General features: G+C 44.1%; 1 protein-coding gene across 2 annotated transcripts in view; it reads right to left on the bottom strand.

Moving 5' to 3' along the window:
- LOC124018948 (ethanolamine-phosphate cytidylyltransferase-like) overlaps positions 1–19615 on the bottom strand; it is a 53247-nt gene extending 33632 nt beyond the window's left edge. Inside the window, exon 1 of one of the 2 annotated variants that reach the window (XM_046334277.1) lies at positions 19267–19615. In XM_046334277.1, coding sequence (XP_046190233.1) covers positions 19267–19388 — 122 coding nt within the window. In that variant the 5' untranslated portion in view covers positions 19389–19615. The remainder of the gene's footprint in view (positions 1–19266) is intronic. The other variant, XM_046334278.1, reaches the window with a different exon arrangement.
- Positions 19616–27412: the final 7797 nt, after the last annotated feature.

The following is a 27412-nucleotide window of genomic DNA, read 5'->3' as shown; positions in this document are numbered from 1 at the left end:
GCGTCGCCAGTCTGCCAGGATCCGCCAGAAGTGCCAGTCTGCCAAGATCTTCTAGATCGGCCAGACAAACTGAATCATCCAGTTCCACCAGCCAGCCAGGATTTACCGGAGCCTACTACCTGCCTGAGCTTCCTCTCAGTACTAAGCTTCCTCTCAGTACTGGGCTTCCTCTCAGTACTGGGCTGCCTCTCAGTACCGGGCTTCCCCTCTGTACCGGGCTTCCCCTCTGTACCGGGCTTCCCCTCAGTACCAGGCTGCTTCTGTCCCGGGCTGCCCCTCTGTCCCGGGCTGCCCCTCTGTCCTGAGATGCCCCTCTGTCCCGGGCTGCCCCTCTGTCCCGAGATGCCCCTCTGTCCCGAGCTGCCCCTCTGTCCCGAGCTGCCCCTCAGTCCTGAGCTGCCCCTCTGTCACGAGCTGCTCTTCAGTTATGTGGGGATCTGGGTGAGGACTATTAGGCCATGGTCGGCGGAGAAGGTGGATGATCCCAGGACGCAAAGGGGAGGAACTAGGACATTTATGGAGTGGGGTCCACGTCCCGAGCCAGAACCGCCACCATGGACAGACGCCCACCCGGACCCTCCCTATGCTCTTGAGGTGCGTCCCGGAGTCCGCACCTTAGGGGGGGGTTCTGTCACGCCTTGGTCATTGTATTTTGTGTTTTTGGTATATGTTTGGGTAGGCCAGGGTGTGACATGGGTTATATGTTGTATTCGTATTGGGGTTTGTATTAATTGGGATTGTGTATGATTAGGGGTGTGTCTAGTTAGGCTTGGCTGCCTGAGGCGATTCTCAATCAGAGGCAGGTGTTTGTCGTTGTCTCTGATTGAGAACCGTATTTAGACAGCCTGCCTTTCGCTGTGTATTTTGTGGGTGTTTGTTCCTATCTCTGTGTTGTAGTCACCAGATAGGCTGTAATAGGTTTCACGTTCCGTTTGTTGTTTTCGTATTTCAGTTATTTCATGTACCGCAATTCCTTCATTAAAGTCATGAATAACCTACACGCTGCATTTCGGTCTGACTCTCTTCATTCAACAGACGAACGACATTACAATTAGAGAGAAAGTTGAAACCTGGAGATTTCTTATCGCCAGTGTATTGTGTCAATAAAACGTGTGTTAATGGTACATCAACTGTAGTAATTTGACTGATCATAAAAATGGATCAAATCAGTCATAAACCATTTACAACGACTGTACATGACCTGATTGCTATCGCTGCTATAAAATGTCATCGAAATAGAGCTGTCACGATTTAGAGATGTCCAGCCCAGAGCAGTAAGAGAATCTCATGTTGCTAAGTAGCCTGCCTGTCTAAGGGGTAGGGCAGTGATGACACAGTGAACCCCTGAACCATGGTGTGATGTGGTCGTATCACTATACACTGCAGACTGCTCTTGTTCCTACTTCCTACTGCCCTTAAGTGAACTTTCAAGATGGACCACTTAATGTTATCACTTTTTTATCAGCTTTCTTTCCCACGTGGCTGTTCTTAAAAACATTTTTTATTGTATATTTATTTAACCTTTATTTAACTTGGCAAGTCAGTTATCAACGGTATTGAATCTTAAATGAACACGTTGTATGGTGCGACCAAAAGGACATTGTTTTGTGTGTGATGACTGAACAGTATAAGCAGTCCCTGACCGTTCAGACGTTTTGTTCACACTGTCTGTTAGAGGAATGGAATCCACATGCTTGTTCTAAATAGGGGGCTTAATGTGACTACTGAGTGGGGCTGGTCTGGCCAGAAGTGAAGTGTGTGTGTGTGTGTGTGTGTGTGTGTGTGTGTGTGTGTGTGTGTGTGTGTGTGTGTGTGTGTGTGTGTGTGTGTGTGTGTGTGTGTGTGTGTGTGTGTGTGTGTGTGTGTGTGTGTGTGTGTGTGTGTGTGTGTGTGTGTGTGTGTGTGTGTGTGTGTGTGTGTGTGTGTGTGTGTGTGTGTGTGTGTGTAAGGAGACTGAGACAAAGGACTAAGGGTTACATAAGAGACTATGCTTGTGAGAGAGGCCCTGCAGTCCTAGGCTTGGTGTCCAAGTCTCTCTGCCTGCCTGTATATCTGCCTGTCTGCTTGCCTGCCCTTGGGCAGTGTAACCCAGGAACACTAGGTGGCTTGAATGGTGGCCTGGCCTGGGGTGATGCTGCTCCTGTTGTTTTTTTTAGCAGGGTAGGAATCACCAGAGGATCACAGGACGTGATGAAATATTAAAGTAGTGTGGCAAGGTCAGCTAGCAGACAGACACCCAAATAACACCAGAGCTGTTTGACAATAACGCCAGCTAGGTCCTAGTAGAGAATGGTAGAGTGGTACAATAACACCAGCTAGGTTCTAGTAGAGAATGGTAGAGTGGTACAATAACACCAGCTAGGTCCTAGTAGAGAATGGTAGAGTGGTACAATAACACCAGCTAGGTCCTAGTAGAGAATGGTAGAGTGGTACAATAACACCAGCTTGGTCCTAGTAGAGAATGGTAGAGTGGAACAATAACGCCAGCTAGGTTCTAGTAGAGAATGGTAGAGTGGTACAATAACACCAGCTAGGTCCTAGTAGAGAATGACACAGTGGCATTGAGACAACAACAGAGAGCACTATCAGAGGAAGTAGACAGACAACAGAGAGCACTATCAGAGGAAGTAGACAGACAACAGAGATCACTATCAGAGGAAGTAGACAGACAACAGAGAGCACTATCAGAGGAAGTAGACAGACAACAGAGAGCACTATCAGAGGAAGTAGATAGACAACAGAGAGCACTATCAGAGGAAGTAGACAGACAACAGAGAGCACTATCAGAGGAAGTAGACAGACAACAGAGAGCACTATCAGAGGAAGTAGACAGACAACAGAGAGCACTATCAGAGGAAGTAGACAGACAACAGAGAGCACTATCAGAGGAAGTAGATAGACAACAGAGAGCACTATCAGAGGAAGTAGACAGACAACAGAGAGCACTATCAGAGGAAGTAGACAGACAACAGAGAGCACTATCAGAGGAAGTAGACAGACAACAGAGAGCACTATCAGAGGAAGTAGACAGACAACAGAGAGCACTATCAGAGGAAGTAGACAGACAACAGAGATCACTATCAGAGGAAGTAGACAGACAACAGAGAGCACTATCAGAGGAAGTAGACAGACAACAGAGATCACTATCAGAGGAAGTAGACAGACAACAGAAGAGCACTATCTGAGGAAGTAGACAGACAACAGAGATCACTATCAGAGGAAGTAGACAGACAACAGAGATCACTATCAGAGGAAGTAGACAGACAACAGAGAGCACTATCTGAGGAAGTAGACAGACAACAGAGATCACTATCAGAGGAAGTAGACAGACAACAGAGATCACTATCAGAGGAAGTAGACAGACAACAGAAGAGCACTATCTGAGGAAGTAGACAGACAACAGAGATCACTATCAGAGGAAGTAGACAGTCCCAAGATCACTATCAGAGGAAGTAGACAGACAACAGAGAGCACTATCAGAGGAATTAGACAGACAACAGAGATCACTATCAGAGGAAGTAGACAGACAACAGAAGAGCACAAGCCCCCCCCAAAAAAGTCCCAAGACCATCTAATTTCCATTACTGGCTGAGACCCCTCGTCTGGCTGATACCAGTCCTCCTGACTTCAGAGTCTGGCTGATACCAGTCCTCCTGACTTCAGAGTCTGGCTGATACCAGTCCTCCTGACTTCAGAGTCTGGCTGATACCAGTCCTCCTGACTTCAGAGTCTGGCTGATACCAGTCCTCCTGACTTCAGAGTCTGGCTGATACCAGTCCTCCTGACTTCAGAGTCTGGCTGATACCAGTCCTCCTGACTTCAGAGTCTGGCTGATACCAGTCCTCCTGACTTCAGAGTCTGGCTGATACCAGTCCTCCTGAATTCAGAGTCTGGCTGATACCAGTCCTCCTGACTTCAGAGTCTGGCTGATACCAATCCTCCTGTCCTTCAGAGTGTCTTCCCTTGTTTAACAACCGTTCAGGTCTTTCAAAGTCCTCCTGACTTCAGAGTCTGGCTATTTTTTTAAAGAACCAATCCTCCTGACTTCAGAGTCTGGCTGATAAAAGTCCTCCTGACTTCAGAGTCTGGCTGATACCAGTCCTCCTGACTTCAGAGTCTGGCTGATACCAGTCCTCTGACAATGAGGTGCTGGTGGGTCAGTCCTCCTGACTTCAGAGTCTGGCTGATGACCAGTCCTCCTGACTTCAGAGTCTGGCTGCACCAGTCCTCTGACTTCAGAGTCTGGCTGATACAGTCCTCCTGACTTCAGAGTCTGGCTGATGGGTCCTCCTGACTTCAGAGTCTGGCTGATACCACGTCCTCCTGACTTCAAGTCTGGTCTGATACCAACTCCTGGGTCTGGCAACGTGGGTCTCCTGACTTCAGAGTCTGGCTGATACCAGTCCTCCTGTCTTTCTGGGTCTCACCAGTCAATCAATATGCTCCTTCAGAGTCTGATACCAGTCCTCCTGGGTCTGTACAACGTGGGTCCTGTCATGGGTCTGGCTGATACCAGTTTCAGAGTCTGGTCTGATACAGTTCCTCCTGTCAGGTCTTACCAGTCCTCTGACTTCACGTGGGTCTGTACAAGTGGGTCTGGACAACGTGGGTCTGGACAACAAATATCAGACAACTGGGTCTGCAACCATTGGGTTCACCGCACTGGACAATGTGGGTCTGTACAACATGGGTCTGCACAATGTGGGTCTGCACAACGTGGGTCTGTACAACATGGGTCTGTACAACGTGGGTCTGGACAACGTGGGTCTGTACAACGTGGGTCTGTACAACGTGGGTCTGCACAACGTGGGTCTGTACAACGTGGGTCTGTACAACGTGGGTCTGTACAACGTGGGTCTGTACAACGTGGGTCTGGACAACGTGGGTCTGTACAACGTGGGTCTGGACAACGTGGGTCTGGACAACGTGGGTCTGGACAACGTGGGTCTGTACAACGTGGGTCTGTACAACGTGGGTCTACATGTCAGCCAGGCTAGCAACCCTCCAGCAAGACGGCCCAAACATTTGTTCTCGTTTTTCTTGTTGTTCAAATCTTTGTTTGATGCCTGTGTCTTATGGTTTCTTGTATTTACCACAAATACTTCATATGATATCGCTCTCAGAAAGATCATCTATGCTGTTATTAAAATGTGCTTGGATATACTATCTATACATGATATACCATGTACCATAGATACATGACACAGGCCAATAAAGGCTTCTTGTGCTATCTCTCTCATAAAGATAATCTATGGTGTCATTACATCTGTTAGGATTGGAGATATTGACAGACATCACCTCAGAATGCCTCTTCCCTGAATGAGATTATTATACTGACAGACATCACCTCAGAATGACTCTTCCCCTGAATGAGATTATTACTACTGACAGACATCACCCAGAATGACTCTTCCCCTGACTGAGATTATTACTACTGACAGACATCACCTCAGAATGACTCTTCCCCTGAATGAGATTATTACTACTGACAGACATCACCTCAGAATGACTCTTCTCCTGAATGAGATTATTACTACTGACAGACATCACCTCAGAATGACTCTTCCCCTGAATGAGATTATTACTACTGACAGACATCACCTCAGAATGACTCTTCCTCTGACAGATTATTACTACTGGGGATATACTGACAGACATCACCTCAGAATGACTCTTCCCCTCTGAGATTATTACCTGACAGACATCACCTCAGAATTACTCTTCCTCTGACAGATTATTACTACTGGGGATTTACTGACAGACATCACCTCAGAATGACTCTTCATGTGACTGAGATTATTACTACTGACAGAACTCTTCCTCTGACAGACAGATTATTACTACTGGGGATTTACTGACAGACATCACCTCAGAATGACTCTTCCTGACTGAGATTATTACTACTGACAGACATCACCTCAGAATTACTCTTCCTCTGACAGATTATTACTACTGGGGATATACTGACAGACATCACCTCAGAATGACTCTTCCTCTGACTGAGATTATTACTACTGGGGATATGCTGACAGACATCACCTCAGAATGACTCTTCCTCTGACAGATTATTACTACTGGGGATATGCTGACAGACATCACCTCAGAATGACTCTTCCTCTGACTGAGATTATTACTACTGGGGATATGCTGACAGACATCACCTCAGAATGACTCTTCCCCTGACTGAGATTATTACTACTGACAGAAATCCCCTCAGAATGACTCTTCCTGACTGAGATTATTACTACTGGGGATTTACTGACAGACATCATCTCAGAATGACTCTTCCTCTGACTGAGATTATTACTACTTGGGATTTACTGACAGACATCACCTCAGAATGACTCTTCCCCTGACTGAGATTATTACTACTGACAGACATCACCTCAGAATGACTCTTCCCCTGACTGAAATTATTACTACTGACATATTATTATTATTATTATTATATTATATTATATATAGAAATCCCCTCAGAATGACTCTTCCTCTGACTGAGATTATTACTACTGACAGAAATCCCCTCAGAATGACTCTTCCTGACTGAGATTATTACTACTGGGGATTTACTGACAGACATCATCTCAGAATGACTCTTCCTCTGACAGATTTTTACTACTGGGGAAATGCTGACAGACATCACCTCAGAATGACTCCTCACCTGACTAAGATTATTACTACTGGGGATATGCTGACAGACATCATCTCAGAATGACTCTTCCCCTGACTGAGATTATTACTACTGACAGAAATCCCCTCAGAATGACTCTTCCTCTGACAGATTATTACTACTGGGGATATGCTGACAGACATCACCTCAGAATGACTCTTCCCCTGACTGAAATTATTACTACTGACATATTATTATTATTATTATTATATTATTATTATATATAGAAATCCCCTCAGAATGACTCTTCCTCTGACTGAGATTATTACTACTGACAGAAATCCCCTCAGAATGACTCTTCCTCTGACAGATTTTTACTACTGGGGATATGCTGACAGACATCACCTCAGAATGACTCCTCACCTGACTAAGATTATTACTACTGGGGATTTACTGACAGACATCACCTCAGAATGACTCCTCCCCTGACTGAGATTATTACTACTGACAGACATCACCTCAGAATGACTCCTCCCCTGACTGAGATTATTACTACTGGGGATATGCTGACAGACATCACCTCAGAATGACTCTTCCCCTGACTGAGATTATTACTACTGGGGATTTACTGACAGACATCATCTCAGAATGACTCTTCCTCTGACTGAGATTATTACTACTGGGGATATGCTGACAGACATCACCTCAGAATGACTCCTCACCTGACTAAGATTATTACTACTGGGGATTTACTGACAGACATCACCTCAGAATGACTCCTCCCCTGACTGAGATTATTACTACTGGGGATATGCTGACAGACATCATCTCAGAATGACTCTTCCTCTGACTGAGATTATTACTACTGGGGATTTACTGACAGACATCACCTCAGAATGACTCTTCATCTGACTGAGATTATTACTACTGGGGATTTACTGACAGACATCACCTCAGAATGACTCTTCCTCTGACTGAGATTATTACTACTGGGGATATGCTGACAGACATCACCTCAGAATGACTCTTCCTCTGACTGAGATTATTACTACTGGGGATATGCTGACAGACATCACCTCAGAATGACTCCTCCCCTGACTGAGATTATTACTACTGACAGACATCACCTCAGAATGACTCCTCCCCTGATAGATTATTACTACTGGGGATATGCTGACAGACATCACCTCAGAATGACTCTTCCCCTGACTGAGATTATTACTACTGGGGATATGCTGACAGACATCACCTCAGAATGACTCTTCCCCTGATAGATTATTACTACTGGGGATTTACTGACAGACATCACCTCAGAATGACTCTTCCTCTGACTGAGATTATTACTACTGGGGATATGCTGACAGACATCATCTCAGAATGACTCTTCCTGACTGAGATTATTACTACTGGGGATTTACTGACAGACATCACCTCAGAATGACTCTTCCTGACTGAGATTATTACTACTGGGGATATGCTGACAGACATCACCTCAGAATGACTCTTCCCCTGATAGATTATTACTACTGGGGATTTACTGACAGACATCACCTCAGAATGACTCTTCCTCTGACTGAGATTATTACTACTGGGGATATGCTGACAGACATCACCTCAGAATGACTCTTCCTCTGACTGAGATTATTACTACTGGGGATATGCTGACAGACATCACCTCAGAATGACTCTTCCCCTGACTGAGATTATTACTACTGGGGATATGCTGACAGACATCATCTCAGAATGACTCTTCCCCTGACTGAGATTATTACTACTGGGGATATGCTGACAGACATCATCTCAGAATGACTCCTCCCCTGATAGATTATTACTACTGGGGATATGCTGACAGACATCACCTCAGAATGACTCTTCCCCTGACTGAAAACTGATTATTACTGACAAAAAGTCACTGGGGATATGCTGACAGACATCACCTCAGAATGACTCTTCCCCTGATAGATTATTACTACTGGGGATTTACTGACAGACATCACCTCAGAATGACTCTTCCTCTGACTGAGATTATTACTACTGGGGATATGCTGACAGACATCACCTCAGAATGACTCCTCACCTGACTAAGATTATTACTACTGGGGATTTACTGACAGACATCACCTCAGAATGACTCCTCCCCTGACTGAGATTATTACTACTGACAGACATCACCTCAGAATGACTCCTCCCCTGACTGAGATTATTACTACTGGGGATATGCTGACAGACATCACCTCAGAATGACTCTTCCCCTGACTGAGATTATTACTACTGGGGATTTACTGACAGACATCATCTCAGAATGACTCTTCCTCTGACTGAGATTATTACTACTGGGGATATGCTGACAGACATCACCTCAGAATGACTCCTCACCTGACTAAGATTATTACTACTGGGGATTTACTGACAGACATCACCTCAGAATGACTCCTCCCCTGACTGAGATTATTACTACTGGGGATATGCTGACAGACATCATCTCAGAATGACTCTTCCTCTGACTGAGATTATTACTACTGGGGATTTACTGACAGACATCACCTCAGAATGACTCTTCCTCTGACTGAGATTATTACTACTGGGGATATGCTGACAGACATCTCAGAATGACTCCTCACCTGACTAAGATTATTACTACTGGGGATTTACTGACAGACATCACCTCAGAATGACTCCTCCCCTGACTGAGATTATTACTACTGACAGACATCACCTCAGAATGACTCCTCCCTGACTGAGATTATTACTACTGGGGATATGCTGACAGACATCACCTCAGAATGACTTTTCCCCTGACTGAGATTATTACTACTGGGGATTTACTGACAGACATCATCTCAGAATGACTCTTCCTCTGACTGAGATTATTACTACTGGGGATATGCTGACAGAATCACCTCAGAATGACTCCTCACCTGACTAAGATTATTACTACTGGGGATTTACTGACAGACATCACCTCAGAATGACTCCTCCCTGACTGAGATTATTACTACTGGGGATATGCTGACAGACATCATCTCAGAATGACTCTTCCTCTGACTGAGATTATTACTACTGGGGATTTACTGACAGACATCACCTCAGAATGACTCTTCATCTGACTGAGATTATTACTACTGGGGATTTACTGACAGACATCACCCAGAATGACTCTTCCTCTGACTGAGATTATTACTACTGGGGATATGCTGACAGACATCACCTCAGAATGACTCTTCCTCTGACTGAGATTATTACTACTGGGGATATGCTGACAGACATCACCTCAGAATGACTCCTCCCCTGACTGAGATTATTACTACTGGGGATATGCTGACAGACATCACCTCAGAATGACTCCTCCCTGACTGAGATTATTACTACTGGGGATATGCTGACAGACATCATCATCTCAGAATGACTCCTCCCCTGATAGATTATTACTACTGGGGATATGCTGACAGACATCACCTCAGAATGACTCTTCCCCTGACTGAGATTATTACTACTGGGGATATGCTGACAGACATCACCTCAGAATGACTCTTCCCTGATAGATTATTACTACTGGGGATTTACTGACAGACATCACCTCAGAATGACTCTTCCTCTGACTGAGATTATTACTACTGGGGATATGCTGACAGACATCATCTCAGAATGACTCTTCCTGACTGAGATTATTACTACTGGGGATTTACTGACAGACATCACCTCAGAATGACTCTTCCTCTGACTGAGATTATTACTACTGGGGATATGCTGACAGACATCACCTCAGAATGACTCTTCCTGACTGAGATTATTACTACTGGGGATTTACTGACAGACATCACCTCAGAATGACTCCTCCCCTGACTGAGATTATTACTACTGGGGATATGCTGACAGACATCACCTCAGAATGACTCTTCCCCTGATAGATTATTACTACTGGGGACATGCTGACAGACATCACCTCAGAATGACTCTTCCCCTGACTGAGATTATTACTACTGGGGATATGCTGACAGACATCACCTCAGAATGACTCTTCCCCTGATAGATTATTACTACTGGGGATTTACTGACAGACATCACCTCAGAATGACTCTTCCTCTGACTGAGATTATTACTACTGGGGATATGCTGACAGACATCATCTCAGAATGACTCTCTGAGAATTTACTGACAGACTCAGAATTCCTGACTGAGATTATTACTACTGGGGATTTACTGACAGACATCACCTCAGAATGACTCTTCCTCAGAGGACTGAGATTATTACTACTGGGGATATGATTTACTGACAGACATTCTACTGAGGATTTACTGACAGACATCACCTCAGAATTCTTCCTGACTGAGATTATTACTACTGGGGATATGCTGACAGACATCACCTCAGAATGACTCTTCCCTGACTAGATTATTACTACTGGGGATTTACTGACAGACATCACCTCAGAATGACTCTTCCTCTGACTGAGATTATTACTACTGGGGATATGCTGACAGATCATCACCTCAGAACAGACTCTTCACCTCTGACTGAGATTATTACTACTGGGGATATGCTGACAGACATCACCTCAGAATGACTCTTCCCTGACTGAGATTATTACTACTGGGGATATGCTGACAGACATCATCTCAGAATGACTCTTCCCCTGACTGAGATTATTACTACTGGGGATATGCTGACAGACATCATCTCAGAATGACTCTTCCCCTGAGAGATTATTACTACTGGGGATATGCTGACAGACATCACCTCAGAATGACTCTTCCCCTGACTGAGATTATTACTACTGGGGATATGCTGACAGACATCACCTCAGAATGACTCTTCCCCCTGATAGATTATTACTACTGAAGATTTCTGAGAGACATCACCTCAGAATGACTCTTCCTCTGACTGAGATTATTACTACTGGGGATATGCTGACAGACATCACCTCAGAATGACTCCTCACCTGACTAAGATTATTACTACTGGGGATTTACTGACAGACATCACCTCAGAATGACTCCTCCCCTGACTGAGATTATTACTACTGACAGACATCACCTCAGAATGACTCCTCCCCTGACTCAGATTATTACTACTGGGGATATGCCAGACATCACCTCAGAATGACTTCCCCTGACTGAGATTATTACTACTGGGGATTTACTGACAGACATCATCTCAGAATGACTCTTCCTCTGACTGAGATTATTACTACTGGGGATATGCTGACAGACATCACCTCAGAATGACTCCTCACCTGACTAAGATTATTACTACTGGGGATTTACTGACAGACATCACCTCAGAATGACTCCTCCCCTGACTGAGATTATTACTACTGGGGATATCCTGACAGACATCATCTCAGAATGACTCTTCCTCTGACTGAGATTATTACTATGGGGATTTACTGACAGACATCACCTCAGAATGACTCTTCCTCTGACTGAGATTATTACTACTGGGGATATGCTGACAGACATCACCTCAGAATGACTCCTCACCTGACTAAGATTATTACTACTGGGGATTTACTGACAGACATCACCTCAGAATGACTCCCCCCTGACTGAGATTATTACTACTGACAGACATCACCTCAGAATGACTCCTCCCCTGACTGATTATTCACTGGGGATATGCTGACAGACATCACCTCAGAATGACTTTTCCCCTGACTGAGATTATTACTACTGGGGATTTACTGACAGACATCATCTCAGAATGACTCTTCCTCTGACTGAGATTATTACTACTGGGGATATGCTGACAGACATCACCTCAGAATGACTCCTCACCTGACTAAGATTATTACTACTGGGGATTTACTGACAGACATCACCTCAGAATGACTCCTCCCTGACTGAGATTATTACTACTGGGGATATGCTGACAGACATCATCTCAGAATGACTCTTCCTCTGACTGAGATTATTACTACTGGGGATTTACTGACAGACATCACCTCAGAATGACTCTTCATCTGACTGAGATTATTACTACTGGGGATTTACTGACAGACATCACCTCAGAATGACTCTTCCTCTGACTGAGATTATTACTACTGGGGATATGCTGACAGACATCACCTCAGAATGACTCTTCCTCTGACTGAGATTATTACTACTGGGGATATGCTGACAGACATCACCTCAGAATGACTCCTCCCCTGACTGAGATTATTACTACTGGGGATATGCTGACAGACATCACCTCAGAATGACTCCTCCCCTGACTGAGATTATTACTACTGGGGATATGCTGACAGACATCATCTCAGAATGACTCCTCCTCTGATAGATTATTACTATGGGGATAACTGACAGACATCACCTCAGAATGACTCTTCCCCTGACTGAGATTATTACTACTGGGGATATGCTGACAGACATCACCTCAGAATGACTCTTCCCCTGATAGATTATTACTACTGGGGATTTACTGACAGACATCACCTCAGAATGACTCTTCCTCTGACTGAGATTATTACTACTGGGGATATGCTGACAGACATCATCTCAGAATGACTCTTCCTGACTGAGATTATTACTACTGGGGATTTACTGACAGACATCACCTCAGAATGACTCTTCCTCTGACTGAGATTATTACTACTGGGGATATGCTGACAGACATCACCTCAGAATGACTCTTCCTGACTGAGATTATTACTACTGGGGATTTACTGACAGACATCACCTCAGAATGACTCCTCCCCTGACTGAGATTATTACTACTGGGGATTTGCTGACAGACAACCTTTGTTTGACTCTTCCCCTGATAGATTATTACTACTGGGGATATTGACAGACATTCAGAATGACTCTTCCCCTGACTGAGATTATTACTACTGGGGATATGCTGACAGACATCACCTCAGAATGACTCTTCCCCTGATAGATTATTACTACTGGGGATTTACTGACAGACATCACCTCAGAATGACTCTTCCTCTGACTGAGATTATTACTACTGGGGATATACTGACAGACATCACCTCAGAATGACTCTTCCTGACTGAGATTATTACTACTGGGGATTTACTGACAGACATCACCTCAGAATGACTCTTCCTGACTGAGATTATTACTACTGGGGATTTACTGACAGACATCACCTCAGAATGCCTCTTCCCCTGAATGAGATTATTACTACTGACAGACATCACCTCAGAATGACTCTTCCTCTGACAGATTATTACTACTGGGGATATGCTGACAGACATCACCTCAGAATGACTCTTCCTCTGACAGATTATTACTACTGGGGATATGCTGACAGACATCACCTCAGAATGACTCTTCCTGACTGAGACATCAGACCTCAGAATGACTCTTCCCCTGACTGAGATTATTACTACTGGGGATTTACTGACAGACATCACCTCAGAATGACTCTTCCTGACTGAGATTATTACTACTGGGGATTTACTGACAGACATCATCTCAGAATGACTCTTCCTCTGACTGAGATTATTACTACTGGGGATATGCTGACAGACATCACCTCAGAATGACTCTTCCCCTGACTGAGATTATTACTACTGGGGATATGCTGACAGACATCACCTCAGAATGACTCTTCCTCTGACTGAGATTATTACTACTGGGGATATGCTGACAGACATCACCTCAGAATGACTCTTCCCCTGACTGAGATTATTACTACTGACAGAAATCCCCTCAGAATGACTCTTCCTGACTGAGATTATTACTACTGGGGATTTACTGACAGACATCATCTCAGAATGACTCTTCCTCTGACTGAGATTATTACTATTTGGGATTTACTGACAGACATCACCTCAGAATGACTCTTCCCCTGACTGAAATTATTACTACTGACATATTATTATTATTATTATTATATTATATTATATATAGAAATCCCCTCAGAATGACTCTTCCTGACTGAGATTATTACTACTGGGGATTTACTGACAGACATCACCTCAGAATGACTCTTCCTCTGACAGATTATTACTACTGGGGATATGCTGACAGAAATCCCCTCAGAATGACTCTTCCTGACTGAGATTATTACTACTGGGGATATGCTGACAGACATCACCTCAGAATGACTCTTCCTCTGACAGATTATTACTACTGGGGATTTACTGAAAGACATCATCTCAGAATGACTCCTCACCTGATTGAGATTGTAAACTGAATGTTTATCGGCTGTGTTCTGGGTCGTCTTCATTAGGGCACACATGTTTTCAAACATTTTGCAACGGTAAATGAAAATGAGCATCCAGGTAGTCCCTTCCTGTTTCAGTATGTTTTTTTTTCCCTTCTGATTGTTGCCTAATGAACACAACACAGCCTGGCAGCAGCTATGTGAAAGCCTGAGTGAGGAGTGTCAGTGGACTTTAGAGCTCAGTTGACGATGTTGCTAACTTGGACCCTGGCTAACTTCTGTCACTGGAAACCAATTAAGAACAGAATGTCTCAAACTTCAACCCTAAAGGCAGGACAGGGTCTAGATTAGGATTGCAAAATAAATTCCCTGATTTTCCAGAAACCCTGTTTGAATTCTGGATTTCCTGTTTCTTCCCTCCTGATTCCATGAATCCTCCAACAGGGATTCCGGGAAAACCAGAGAATTTATTGAAAGTTCACAGAATTTTGCAACCTTACAATATCTAGTCCGGATAGATAGTCAAACAGACAAGGTCTCACTTACACTGACAAGTAACACTCCAACAATTGATAGTTTAGCAGATTTAAGGCTAGATTCAATCAGATCAGTGTCGGAAGTGTAACTGCATTAGAGCCGTCAAAGCAGAATGTCTTCTTGTGTGGTCATTGTCACACAGCCACACCCCTCCCACTCGCGTTACAAGTTCAGAATGAGTAAATGTAGGCAATTTTGGGAAAAAATTACACTCAAATTGAAAATCACAAAACAAAATTGAGGATTTCTATCAGCCGAATAGAGGGGCAGATTACAGCTCACATTCCAGTGCTCAAACTTCTAAACCAGTTAGGATTTCTCTTAATGCCAATCCATGCAGCCAATGGCAATGTCCGCTTGTGGATTTGACAGCTCTCACTTCCAACACTGCCAAAACAACCGCCATGTTGGTCTTGGCTAGCGCAGATCTGACAGAATCTAGCCTAAAGTCTCACTGACAAACAAATATATATTTCCTTTCCTGAGTCAATCTGCCCAGTGCCGCTCCTAGGGCCTGCTACAGCTGATGCTGATGGTGCTAGATGTCAACAAGAATATGGTGATGCTGCTGCAATGTATGGCCAAACAATGTACTGCATTTAGTGAGGACAGACGAGTGAGTCCGCAGGGCATGAACTTTCATGGACATGGCAGGTGTGGGCCGAGGGGTTAGAAGGGTTCGTGAAATGAGCTCTGTGAACACAGGCACGCTTTGGGAACTCACCGCACCGATTAATATTCTGGCATCCGAAACATTCTGCAACATTCCATCTAACCACGGCTAGGTGGCTGCACCCAAAATGACTGGAATTCTCCCAGAGAAAGCCACCGTAATGCTGATCTTCACACGCATGAATTCAAAGCGTGTTTTCTTTCCTACTTTCCTGACGTGGGTGAGGTTCATGTCCTATAGCTTCTGACTCTGCTCCAGGGGGAGATTGTGTGTGGCGGTGTTTCTCATGGCAGAAACAGTCGACAATGTCAGTGTTTAGTTTCCACACACTACCACTCCGTTTTGAAAGAAACTCTGACCACGGAACAATGGCAGGCTTGTTAGTGTTTCCGCTGCCAGTGCGCTCGGCTGCTTCATAAGCAGGTTACAACACTGAGGAAGAGGGTGCTGTGGTTTACACGCCTACAGCACAACACAGTGGCTGTCAGGGAGGTGGAGTGAGTTATAGTGCAGGTCTATGTGGTGCTGTTTGTAACATGCTGTATTTTGTGAAAACTATGAATTCCGTGCAACAAAATACAAACATGCAAAGAAATGTAGCATGATGCAACAAACGCCCTTGTTCCTGGAAAGAGGGACAGATGTAGAAGACTGACACTGTACCCTGAAGTGTGTTGGAAGGAATGTGGACTGTTGACACTGGGTATTATCTCAGAGGTCCCTCTTCCTGTCTTGAATTACCTTTGGTGGTATTTAGGTGGTATTACCTGCACTGTGTACATGAATCTACAGGCGCAATTCGGGGCATTCCTGCATGTGGGCAATCCTATAACTGCAGGAACCCCCCCCCCCCAAGCATCCCATTGGTTCCTTCATGAACATCCCCCCATCGAACATCCCATTCATTCCTGCATGAACGCCCCCCTTCGAGCACCCTATTGGTTCCTGCATGAACGCCCCCTTCGAGCACCCTATTGGTTCCTGCATGAACGCCCCCTTCGAGCACCCTATTGGTTCCTGCATGAACGCCCCCTTCGAGCACCCTATTGGTTCCTGCATGAACGCCCCCTTCGAGCACCCTATTGGTTCCTGCATGAACGCCCCACTTCGAGCACCCTATTGGTTCCTGCATGAACGCCCCCTTCGAGCACCCTATTGGTTCCTGCATGAATGCCCCCTTCGGGCACCCTATTGGTTCCTGCATGAACGCCCCCTTCGAGCACCCTATTGGTTCCTGCATGAATGCCCCCTTCGAGCACCCTATTGGTTCCTGCATGAACTCCGCCCTTCGAGCACTCTATTGGTTCCTGCATGAACGCCCCCCTTCGAGCACTCTATTGGTTCCTGCATGAACGCCCCCCTTCGAGCACCCTATTGGTTCCTGCATGAACGCCCCCCTTCGAGCACCCTATTGGTTCCTGCATGAATGCCGGGAGGATAGGGCAACACTGTGTGCTAGAGCAACACTGTGTGCTAGTTAAATAACTAGTTAGCGACACTGTGTGCTAGATTGCTAGTTAGCTTGTACATGGTGTCGCCCCCGCCTGCTGTGTACCAGATAAAAAAAACGTGCTTGGCAGGAGGGGTTTGAAGGACACGATCTACCGGTCGTCCAAGCCTCCCCGCTAGCACAGCAGATTGGGAACTAGGGCAACACCATGTACTAGCTAGCTTGATATTCTGAACAAAAATATAAACACAACATTTAGTGTTGGTCCCATGTTTCATGAGCTAAAAAAAAAAGAACCAAGATTTATTTCATACGCACAAAAAACATATTTCTCTCAAATTTTGTGCACAAATTTGTTTACATCCCTGTTAGGGAACATTTCTCCTTTACCAAGATAATCTACCCACTTGACAGGTGTGGCATATCAATAAGCTTATCAAACAGCATGATCATTACACAGTCCCCTTATGCTGGGGACAATAAAAGGCCACTCTAAAATGTGCAGCTTTGTCACACAACACAATGCCACAGATGTATCAAGTTTGAGGGAGCGTGCAATTGGCATGCTGATTGCAGGAATGTCCACCAGAGTTGTTGCCAGAGAAATTAATGTCAATTTCTCTACCATAAGCCGCCTCCAATGGGGTTTTAGAGAATTTGGAAGTATGTCCAACTGGCCTCACCACCACAGACCACGTGTAACCACGCCAGCCCAGGACCTCCACATCCGGCTTCTTCACCTGCGGGACCATCTGAGACCAGCCACCCAGACAGCTGATGAAACTGAGGAGTATTTATGTCTGTAATAAAGCCCTTTTGTGGGGAAAAACTCATTCTGATTGTGTAACAGAGTCCTCCTGCTGTGTAAGGGAGTCCTGGCTAAACTAGCACACGGTGTACTTCTCTCCCACCTGCTGAACACCTGGGCCTCGCCGTCGTTACCTGAACTGCGGGAAAACAGTGGCTGTCAGGCAAGGGGAGAAGGACACGAACTACCGTTGTCACCCCACCCCTTCTGTGGCGTTTATCGGTGGCTGGCATCCAACGTTATTGTGCATTAACGCCACCAACTGTACTGGAGCCCCCTACATCTCCCAAACGTAAACATTTACACAGTCCCCTTATGCTGGGGACAATAAATATAAAGAGAAGTTCCTGCAGATGTAGGAACATCCACATGCAGGAACACCCCAAATTGCCAGGCACAATAGCACCCTTCTCCAATTGTATTATTTTACCTTTATTTCACCAGGCAAGTCAGTTAAGAACAAATTCTTATTTTCAATGAGGGCCTAGGAACAGTGGGTTAACTGCCTGTTCAGGGGCAGAACGACTGATTTGTACCTTGTAAGCTCGGGGGTTTGAACTTGCAACCTTCCGGTTACTAGTCCAAAGCTCTAACCACCCAATGTATGTATGCACACTATGCGTGAATGCAGTTCGCCTAGGCTACGGTCGCCGTGCATAGCCTACCCTATCGCTCGAATAAGATGCAAAGTGAATACCGTGGTGGCATGTCGCCATTACTGAGAGTAAGACTGGTAGGTAAACATACCTGGCATGTGATGCGGCAGCCTATTGAAACACCTTTTTGTTTTGACAGGCGGGATGCCGACGGAATGGAACAAGCATGTTTATGGCAGTATTTGTAAGAAGTGCATATTGGCTATGGACAGTTCAGTGGACATCAGATACATGGTGAAATGATGCTACGTTTCCCCACATTAAAATATACAATCTTTGAAATATACTATATTTGTGTAAGTATCATAGAGGTGGGCATGCCTCATTTAATTGTATGCATGCATGCACAGGACAACAATGTAGCCACACAGGCCTTATATCTAGCTGTCACTGTAATGTTATTCTGTATCACTCACCACCCGTCACACCACACCCGGATGGTTCGTCTTCTCTTCTCCGGACTGCAAGCTGTAGCGCCGACGTTCGTCCCTGCATCTTTCCCTGTTGTGTTCATTGGGTGATGTCCGTTCTTGATCATTTTGTGCACGAAAAGACTACGATTATATTATATATGATATTTCAACGTAGCCTATATCCTGGACAAGCAACCCCTAATAATAGCACGAACGTAGACACAAAAATACCTGCACCGTTCGATTGTATGTATAGGCTTTGTCTAGTGTCCCTTTGCAGGATAGCCGGTTTCTGCATAGAAGTGACGGCTGAGCAGCAGAACCGTGGGACAACGCCTCCTATCCCGGGGAAGTGGCGTCACATGGCATTGGATCGTACGATGACTGCTAGTGGATAGCCGACATATTGTTACATAATAGAGGCATGCTCCACTGTCATGTGATTAGATCTGGATTTACATGTAAGGCTAACCACATTAAGAATATAGTTACAGTGTGAAATTCAAATGAAATAGAAGAGGACATCTGGTCCCTGTTCTTCACATTCATTGTTTAACATATAGGCTACAATAGGCTACATCCATAATCCATCAAATAGCAGGTCCCAGAGCCTGCAAGTCCCTTAGAATAGAATATAACCTACATATATACAACAGAATAGACACATGTCGAATAGAAAAGTAACGTATATAATATAATAAACACTTGTAAAATAGAACTGAATATACATGTATAGAATAGAATACAATATACACCTATAGAATAGAATATACACATATTCCTGTAGAATAGAATAAACACGTATAGAATAGAATACAATATACGCCTATAGAATAGAATACAATATACGCATATGCCTGTAGAATAGAATAGAATATACATGTATAGTATAGAATCAAATATACACATATAGAATAGAAAATACACATATACCCGTAGAATATAGTATAGAATATAAACCTATATAATAATATATAAACATATGGAATAAAATTGAAAATACACACATAATATAATATATAAATATAGAATAGAATATACACTTATAGAATCAAATTGAATATATACGTATAGAATATATAGGTACAGAATAGAACATACACATATACCTGTAGAATAGAATATAATATACACCTATAGAATATACATATATTGAATAGAATATACACATATAGAATAGACTAGAATCTACACATATACCTGTAGAATAGAAGAAAATATATACGTAAAAAATAAAATGTATAGAATAGAATATACACATATAGAATAGAATATACACATATAGAATAGAATATACACATATAGAATATACAGATATAGAATAAAATATAGAATATACATATACAGAATAGAAAATACATGTTCAGAATAAAATATACACATCTAGAATAAAATAGAATATACATATATAGCTGAAAATAGAATATTCACATATAGAATAGAATAAACATATAGAATATAATGTACATATGTAGGCTACCCAAAACATTTGCCCCAAGTTAAACATTTTAAAGGCAATGCTACCAAATACTAATTGAGTGTATGTAAACTTCTGACCCACTGGGAATGTGATGAAAGAAATAAAGCTGAAATAAATCACTCTCTACTATTATTCTGACATTTTACATTCTTAAAATAAAGTAGTGATCCTAACTGACCTAAAACATGGAATTTTTTACTTGGATTAAATGTCAGGAATGGTGAAAACCAGAGTTTAAATGTATTTGGCGAAGGTGTATGTAAACTTCCAACTTCAACTGTACACGTATAGAATAGAATTTACACATATAGAATCAAATAGAATATGCACATATAGAAAGAATATACACGTATAGAATAAAATAGAATATACACATATAAAATAGAATATACACATTTAGAATAGAATATACACATACAGAATAGAATATACACATTTAGAATCAAATATACACATATAGAATCAAATAAAATATACACATATACCTGTAGAATAGAATAAAATATACACGTATATAATGAAATAGAATATAAACTTACAGAAAATAATATACACGTATAGAATATACACATATAGAATAGAATATACACGTATAGAATAGAATATACACATATATAATAGAATATACACATATAGAATATACACATATAGAATCAAATTTACACTTATAGAATAAAACATAGTATAAACGTATAGAATAGAGTATACACGTATAGAATATACAAATATAGAATAGAATATACACATATAGAATAGAATATACACATATAGAACAGAATATACACATATAGAATATACACATATAGAATAAAATATACACTTATAGAATAAAACATAGTATACACGTATAGAATAGAATATACACGTATAGAATATACAAATATAGAATAGAATATACACATATAGAATAGACTATACACATATACCTGTAGAATAGAATATAATATACACCTATAGAATATACATATATAGAATATAATATACACATATACAATAGAATATACACATATACCTGTAGAATAGAATAGACAAAGAATAGAATACAATATACACGTATAGAATGGATACTTAAATGTCCCCCACACAACCTCGAAATACACACATGTTGAGAGGCACAGGGTCAGCCAATGAGCAGAGCCCCTGGCTGGAGAGCAGTTTAGTGGTGAGTGCCTTGCTCAAGGGCATAACGACAGGTCAATAGATGATTCAATAGCCTGTTTCTCTCTATTAGTTTCTAAGCCCGGATGGGGATGCTTTTCATTTTCTTATCCATGGTGTCTTCACAACTAAACAAGTGAGGATTTGCAGCAAAACAAGTGATACTTGTGCTACAGTGTGTAGCAAAACGTTTTTGCAAAGTAAAAACTTGTCATATTGGACAAATTAAAGATAGTCCCTCCCTGTTCCGCAAAAAACAAAATAAATTGGTACCTAGTTAATACACCCCATGGCCCAGCCCACCGTTGTCACGTTCTGACTATAGTTCTGTTATTTTATTCTTTGTTTTAGTATGGTCAGGGCGTGAGTTGGGGTGGGCAGTCTATGTTTGTTTTTCAATGTTGGTTTTTGTGTTCGGCCTAGTATGGTTCTCAGTCAGAGGCAGGTGTTGTTAGTTGTCTCTGATTGAGAATCATACTTAGGTAGCCTGGGTTCCACTTTTGGTTTCTAGTTAAAACACCCCAGGGCCCAGCCCACTGTGTTTCTAGTTAAAACACCCCAGGGCCCAGCCCACCGTGTTTCTAGTTAATACACTCCAGGGCCCAGCCCACCGTGTTTCTAGTTAATACACTCCAGGGCCCAGCCCACTGTGTTTCTAGTTAAAACACCCCAGGGCCCAGCCCACCGTGTTTCTAGTTAATACACTCCAGGGCCCAGCCCACCGTGTTTCTAGTTAATACACTCCAGGGCCCAACCCACCGTGTTTCTAGTTAATACACTCCAGGGCCCAACCCACCGTGTTTCTAGTTAATACACTCCAGGGCCCAACCCACCGTGTTTCTAGTGGATACACTCCAGGGCCCAGCCCACCGTGTTTCTAGTTAATACACTCCAGGGCCCAGCCCACTGTGTTTCTAGTTAATACACTCCAGGGCCCAACTCACCGTGTTTCTAGTTAATACACTCCAGGGCCCAGCCCACCGTGTTTCTAGTTAATACACTCCAGGGCCCAGCCCACTGTGTTTCTAGTTAATACACTCCAGGGCCCAGCCCACCGTGTTTCTAGTTAATACACTCCAGGGCCCAACCCACCGTGTTTCTAGTTAATACACTCCAGGGCCCAGCCCACCGTGTTTCTAGTTAATACACTCCAGGGCCCAGCCCACTGTGTTTCTAGTTAATACACTCCAGGGCCCAGCCCACCGTGTTTCTAGTTAATACACTCCAGGGCCCAACCCACCGTGTTTCTAGTTAATACACTCCAGGGCCCAGCCCACCGTGTTTCTAGTTAATACACTCCAGGGCCCAGCCCACCGTGTTTCTAGTTAATACACTCCAGGGCCCAGCCCACTGTGTTTCTAGTTAATACACTCCAGGGCCCAGCCCACCGTGTTTCTAGTTAATACACTCCAGGGCCCAACCCACCGTGTTTCTAGTTAATACACTCCAGGGCCCAGCCCACCGTGTTTCTAGTTAATACACTCCAGGGCCCAGCCCACCGTGTTTCTAGTTAATACACTCCAGGGCCCAACCCACCGTGTTTCTAGTTAATACACTCCAGGGCCCAACCCACCGTGTTTCTAGTTAATACACTCCAGGGCCCAGCCCACCGTGTTTCTAGTTAATACACCCCAGGGCCCAGCCCACCGTGTTTCTAGTTAATACACTCCAGGGCCCAGCCCACTGTGTTTCTAGTTAATACACTCCAGGGCCCAGCCCACCGTGTTTCTAGTTAATACACTCCAGGGCCCAACCCACCGTGTTTCTAGTTAATACACTCCAGGGCCCAGCCCACCGTGTTTCTAGTTAATACACTCCAGGGCCCAGCCCACCGTGTTTCTAGTTAATACACTCCAGGGCCCAACCCACCGTGTTTCTAGTTAATACACTCCAGGGCCCAACCCACCGTGTTTCTAGTTAATACACTCCAGGGCCCAGCCCACCGTGTTTCTAGTTAATACACCCCAGGGCCCAGCCCACCGTGTTTCTAGTTAATACACTCCAGGGCCCAACCCACCGTGTTTCTAGTTAATACACCCCAGGGCCCAGCCCACTGTGTTTCTAGTTAATACACTCCAGGGCCCAGCCCACCGTGTTTCTAGTTAATACACTCCAGGGCCCAACCCACCGTGTTTCTAGTTAATACACTCCAGGGCCCAGCCCACCGTGTTTCTAGTTAATACACCCCAGGGCCCAGCCCACCGTGTTTCTAGTTAATACAACCCAGGGCCCAGCCCACCGTGTTTCTAGTTAAAACACCCCAGGGCCCAGCCCACCGTGTTTCTAGTTTATACACGGTGGGCTGGGCCCTGGAAACACCACAGTCCATTCTGGGTGATGTGGTCAAAAGCAGGGGATTCCTCTACCATACCTCCTGCTGGGTCATGTGGGTAAAAACCTGTTAAATCAAATCAAAGTTTATTTGTCACGTGCGCCGAATACAACCTTACAGTGAAATGCTTACTTACAGGCTCTAACCAATAGTGCAAGAAGGTATTGGGTGAACAATAGGTAGGTAAAGAAATAAAACAACAGTAAAAAGACAGGCTATATACAGTAGCGAGGCTACATACAGACACCGGTTAGTCAGGCTGATTGAGGTAGAATGTACATGTAGATATGGTTAACGTGACTATGCATATATAATGAACAGAGAGTAGCAGTAATGTAAAAGAGGGGTTGGCGGGTGGTGGGTGGCTGGACACAATGCAGATAGCCCGGTTAGCAACAGTGTGGGAGCACTGGTTGGTCGGCCCAATTGAGGTAGTATGTATATAAATGTATAGTTAAAGTGACTATGCATATATTATAAACAGAGAGTAGCAGAAGCGTGGGGGGGGCACACAATGCAAATAGTCCAGGTAGCCATTTCATTAACAGTTCAGGAGTCTTATGGCTTTGGGGTTAAAACTGTTGAGAAGCATTTTTGTCCTAGACTTGGCACTCCGGTACCGCTTGCCATGAGGTAGTAGAGAGAACAGTCTATGACTGGGGTGGCTGGGGTCTTTGACAATTTTTAGGGCTTTCCTCTGACACCACCTGGTGTAGAAGTCCTGGATGGCAGGCAGCTTAGCCCCAATGGTGTACCGGGCCGTTCACACTACCCTCTGTAGTGCCTTGCGGTCGGAGGCCGAGCAATTGCCCTACCAGGCAGTGATGCAACCAGTCAGGATGCTCTCGATGTTGCAGCTGTAGAAGCTTTTGAGGATCTCAGGACCCATGCCAAATCTTTTTAGTTTCCTGAGGGGGAATAGGCTTTGTCGTGCCCTCTCCTCTTTTACTACAATGTAAAAACACTTTAAACTGAGCCATGTTGGTTTAAAAAGCTGACTCTTCCAAATGAAAATTGATCACTGTTGTGTCGTCTGCAAACTCAATGATGGTGTTGGAGTCGTGCCTGGCCATGCAGTCGTGGGTGAACAGGGAGTACAGGAGGGGACAGAGCATGCACCCCTGGGGATCCCCAGTGTTGAGGATCGGCCTGGCAGATGTGTTGCTACCTACTCTCACCACCTGGGGGCGGCCCGTCAGGAAGTCCAGGATCCAGTTGCAGAGAGAAGTGTTTAGTCCCATAATCCTTAGCTTAGTGATGAGCTTTCAGGGTACTATGGTGTTGAACGCTGAGCTGTAGTCAATGAATAACATTCTCACATAAGTGTTCCTTTTGTCCAGGTGGGAAAGGGCAGTGTGGAGTGCAATAGAGATTGCATCATCTGTGGATCTGTTTGGGCGGTATGCAAATTGGAGTGGATCTAGGGTTTCTGGGATAATGGTGTTGATGTGAGTGCTACGGGTCTGTAGTCATCTAGGCAGGTTGCCTTTGTGTTCTTGGGCCAGGGACTATGGTGGTCTGCTTGAAACATGTTGGTATTACAGACTCAATCAGGGACATGTTGAAAATGTCAGTGAAGACACCTGCCAGTTGGTCAACACATGCCCGGAGCACATGTCCTGGTAATCCATCTGGCCCCGCAGCCTTGTGTATGTTGACCTGTTTAAGGGTCTTACTCACGTCGGCTACGGAGAGCGTGATCACACAGTTGTCCGGAACAGCTGATGCTCTCATGCATGCCTCAGTGTTACTTGCCTCGAAGCGAGCATAGAAGTGATTTAGCTCGTCTGGTAGGCTCGTGTCACTGGGCAGCTCGAGGCTGTGCTTCCCTTTGTAGTCTGTAATAGTTTGCAAGCCCTGCCACATAAGACGAGCATCGGAGCCAGTGTAGTATGGTTCAATCTTAGCCCTGTATTGACACTTTGCCTGTTTGATGGTTTGTTGGTTTGTAGGGCATAGCTGGAATTCTTGTAAGTTTCCGGGTTAGAGTCCCGTACCTTGAAAGCGGCAGTTCTACCCTTTAGCTAAGTGCGAATGTTGCCTGTAATCCATGGTGAACACCTTCCTAATGTTGAGTTGTAATCCCCTCCTTTTGCCCTCAGAACAGCCTCAATTCATCGGAGCACTCTACAAGGTGTTAAAAGTGTTCTACAGGGCCCATGTTGACTCTACTGTCTCCCACAGTTGTGTCAAGTTGACTGGATGTCCTTTGGGTGGTTAACAATTCTTGGTACGCATGGGAAACTGTTGAGCGTGAAAAACAGCAGCAGCATTGCAGTTCTTGACACAGACTGGTGTGCCTGGCACTACCATAGCCAGTTCAAAGGCACTTAAATATTTTGTCTTGCTCATTCACCCTCTGAATGGCACACATACACAATCCATGTCTCAATTGTCTCAAGGCTTAAAATACTCCTTTAACCTGTCTCATCCCCTTCATCTACACTGGTTGAAGTGGATTTAACAAGTGACATCAATAAGGGGTCATAGCTTTAACCTGGTCAGTCTATGTCATGGAAAGAGTGCCCAGTATGTTGTCCACTCAGTGGGTACTGCTTCAACATGCAATAGTTTCCCTCTCCCTCTCTGCACTACCTATCCATGTCCAGCAGAGGGAGCAAAGCTCCACCATATATTGTACACACACTATGTAGGTACTCAGAGTAGAATGTAGATTACTTGAACATATTGTGTTTAGTAAGCACATTAAATAATACATAGATTTGTCCTTGCCTTTATTAACACAACACATTATGAAAACCTAAATGGTCCATAGTTTTTGACTGCTGCATTAGAATAGAATATATATTTTCCATGATTTCCATTTGCAATGATATAGGTATTGCTGACACAATACCCAACACATTACACACCGAACACGACAAGCTAAGGAGTAGCACAGCTTCAGCCACAGCCCTCCCTAAAAACTGTTTCCGGTTTGCACTGGTATTCGGTTTGCACCGGCAACCCACTCGAACCTCAAGGCTACCACCACCCCCAAGAGCAGAACCAGACACCATGGGGCTTGAAGTACCGTCTACTGCCTGGACTGCTAATGTTTTGTGCAGCTATCTGTCATGCAGCACATTACCAAAATAAGTGAGTGGATACCAGTGAGAGAACATTCAAAGAGCTTGTATTATTCAATGTATACTGACCTAAAATATAAACGCAACATG

Source organism: Oncorhynchus gorbuscha, unplaced genomic scaffold (genome assembly GCF_021184085.1).
Source record: "Oncorhynchus gorbuscha isolate QuinsamMale2020 ecotype Even-year unplaced genomic scaffold, OgorEven_v1.0 Un_scaffold_591, whole genome shotgun sequence".
NCBI classification, from domain to species: domain Eukaryota; kingdom Metazoa; phylum Chordata; class Actinopteri; order Salmoniformes; family Salmonidae; genus Oncorhynchus; species Oncorhynchus gorbuscha.
This window is presented reverse-complemented; position numbering and strand designations above follow the sequence as displayed.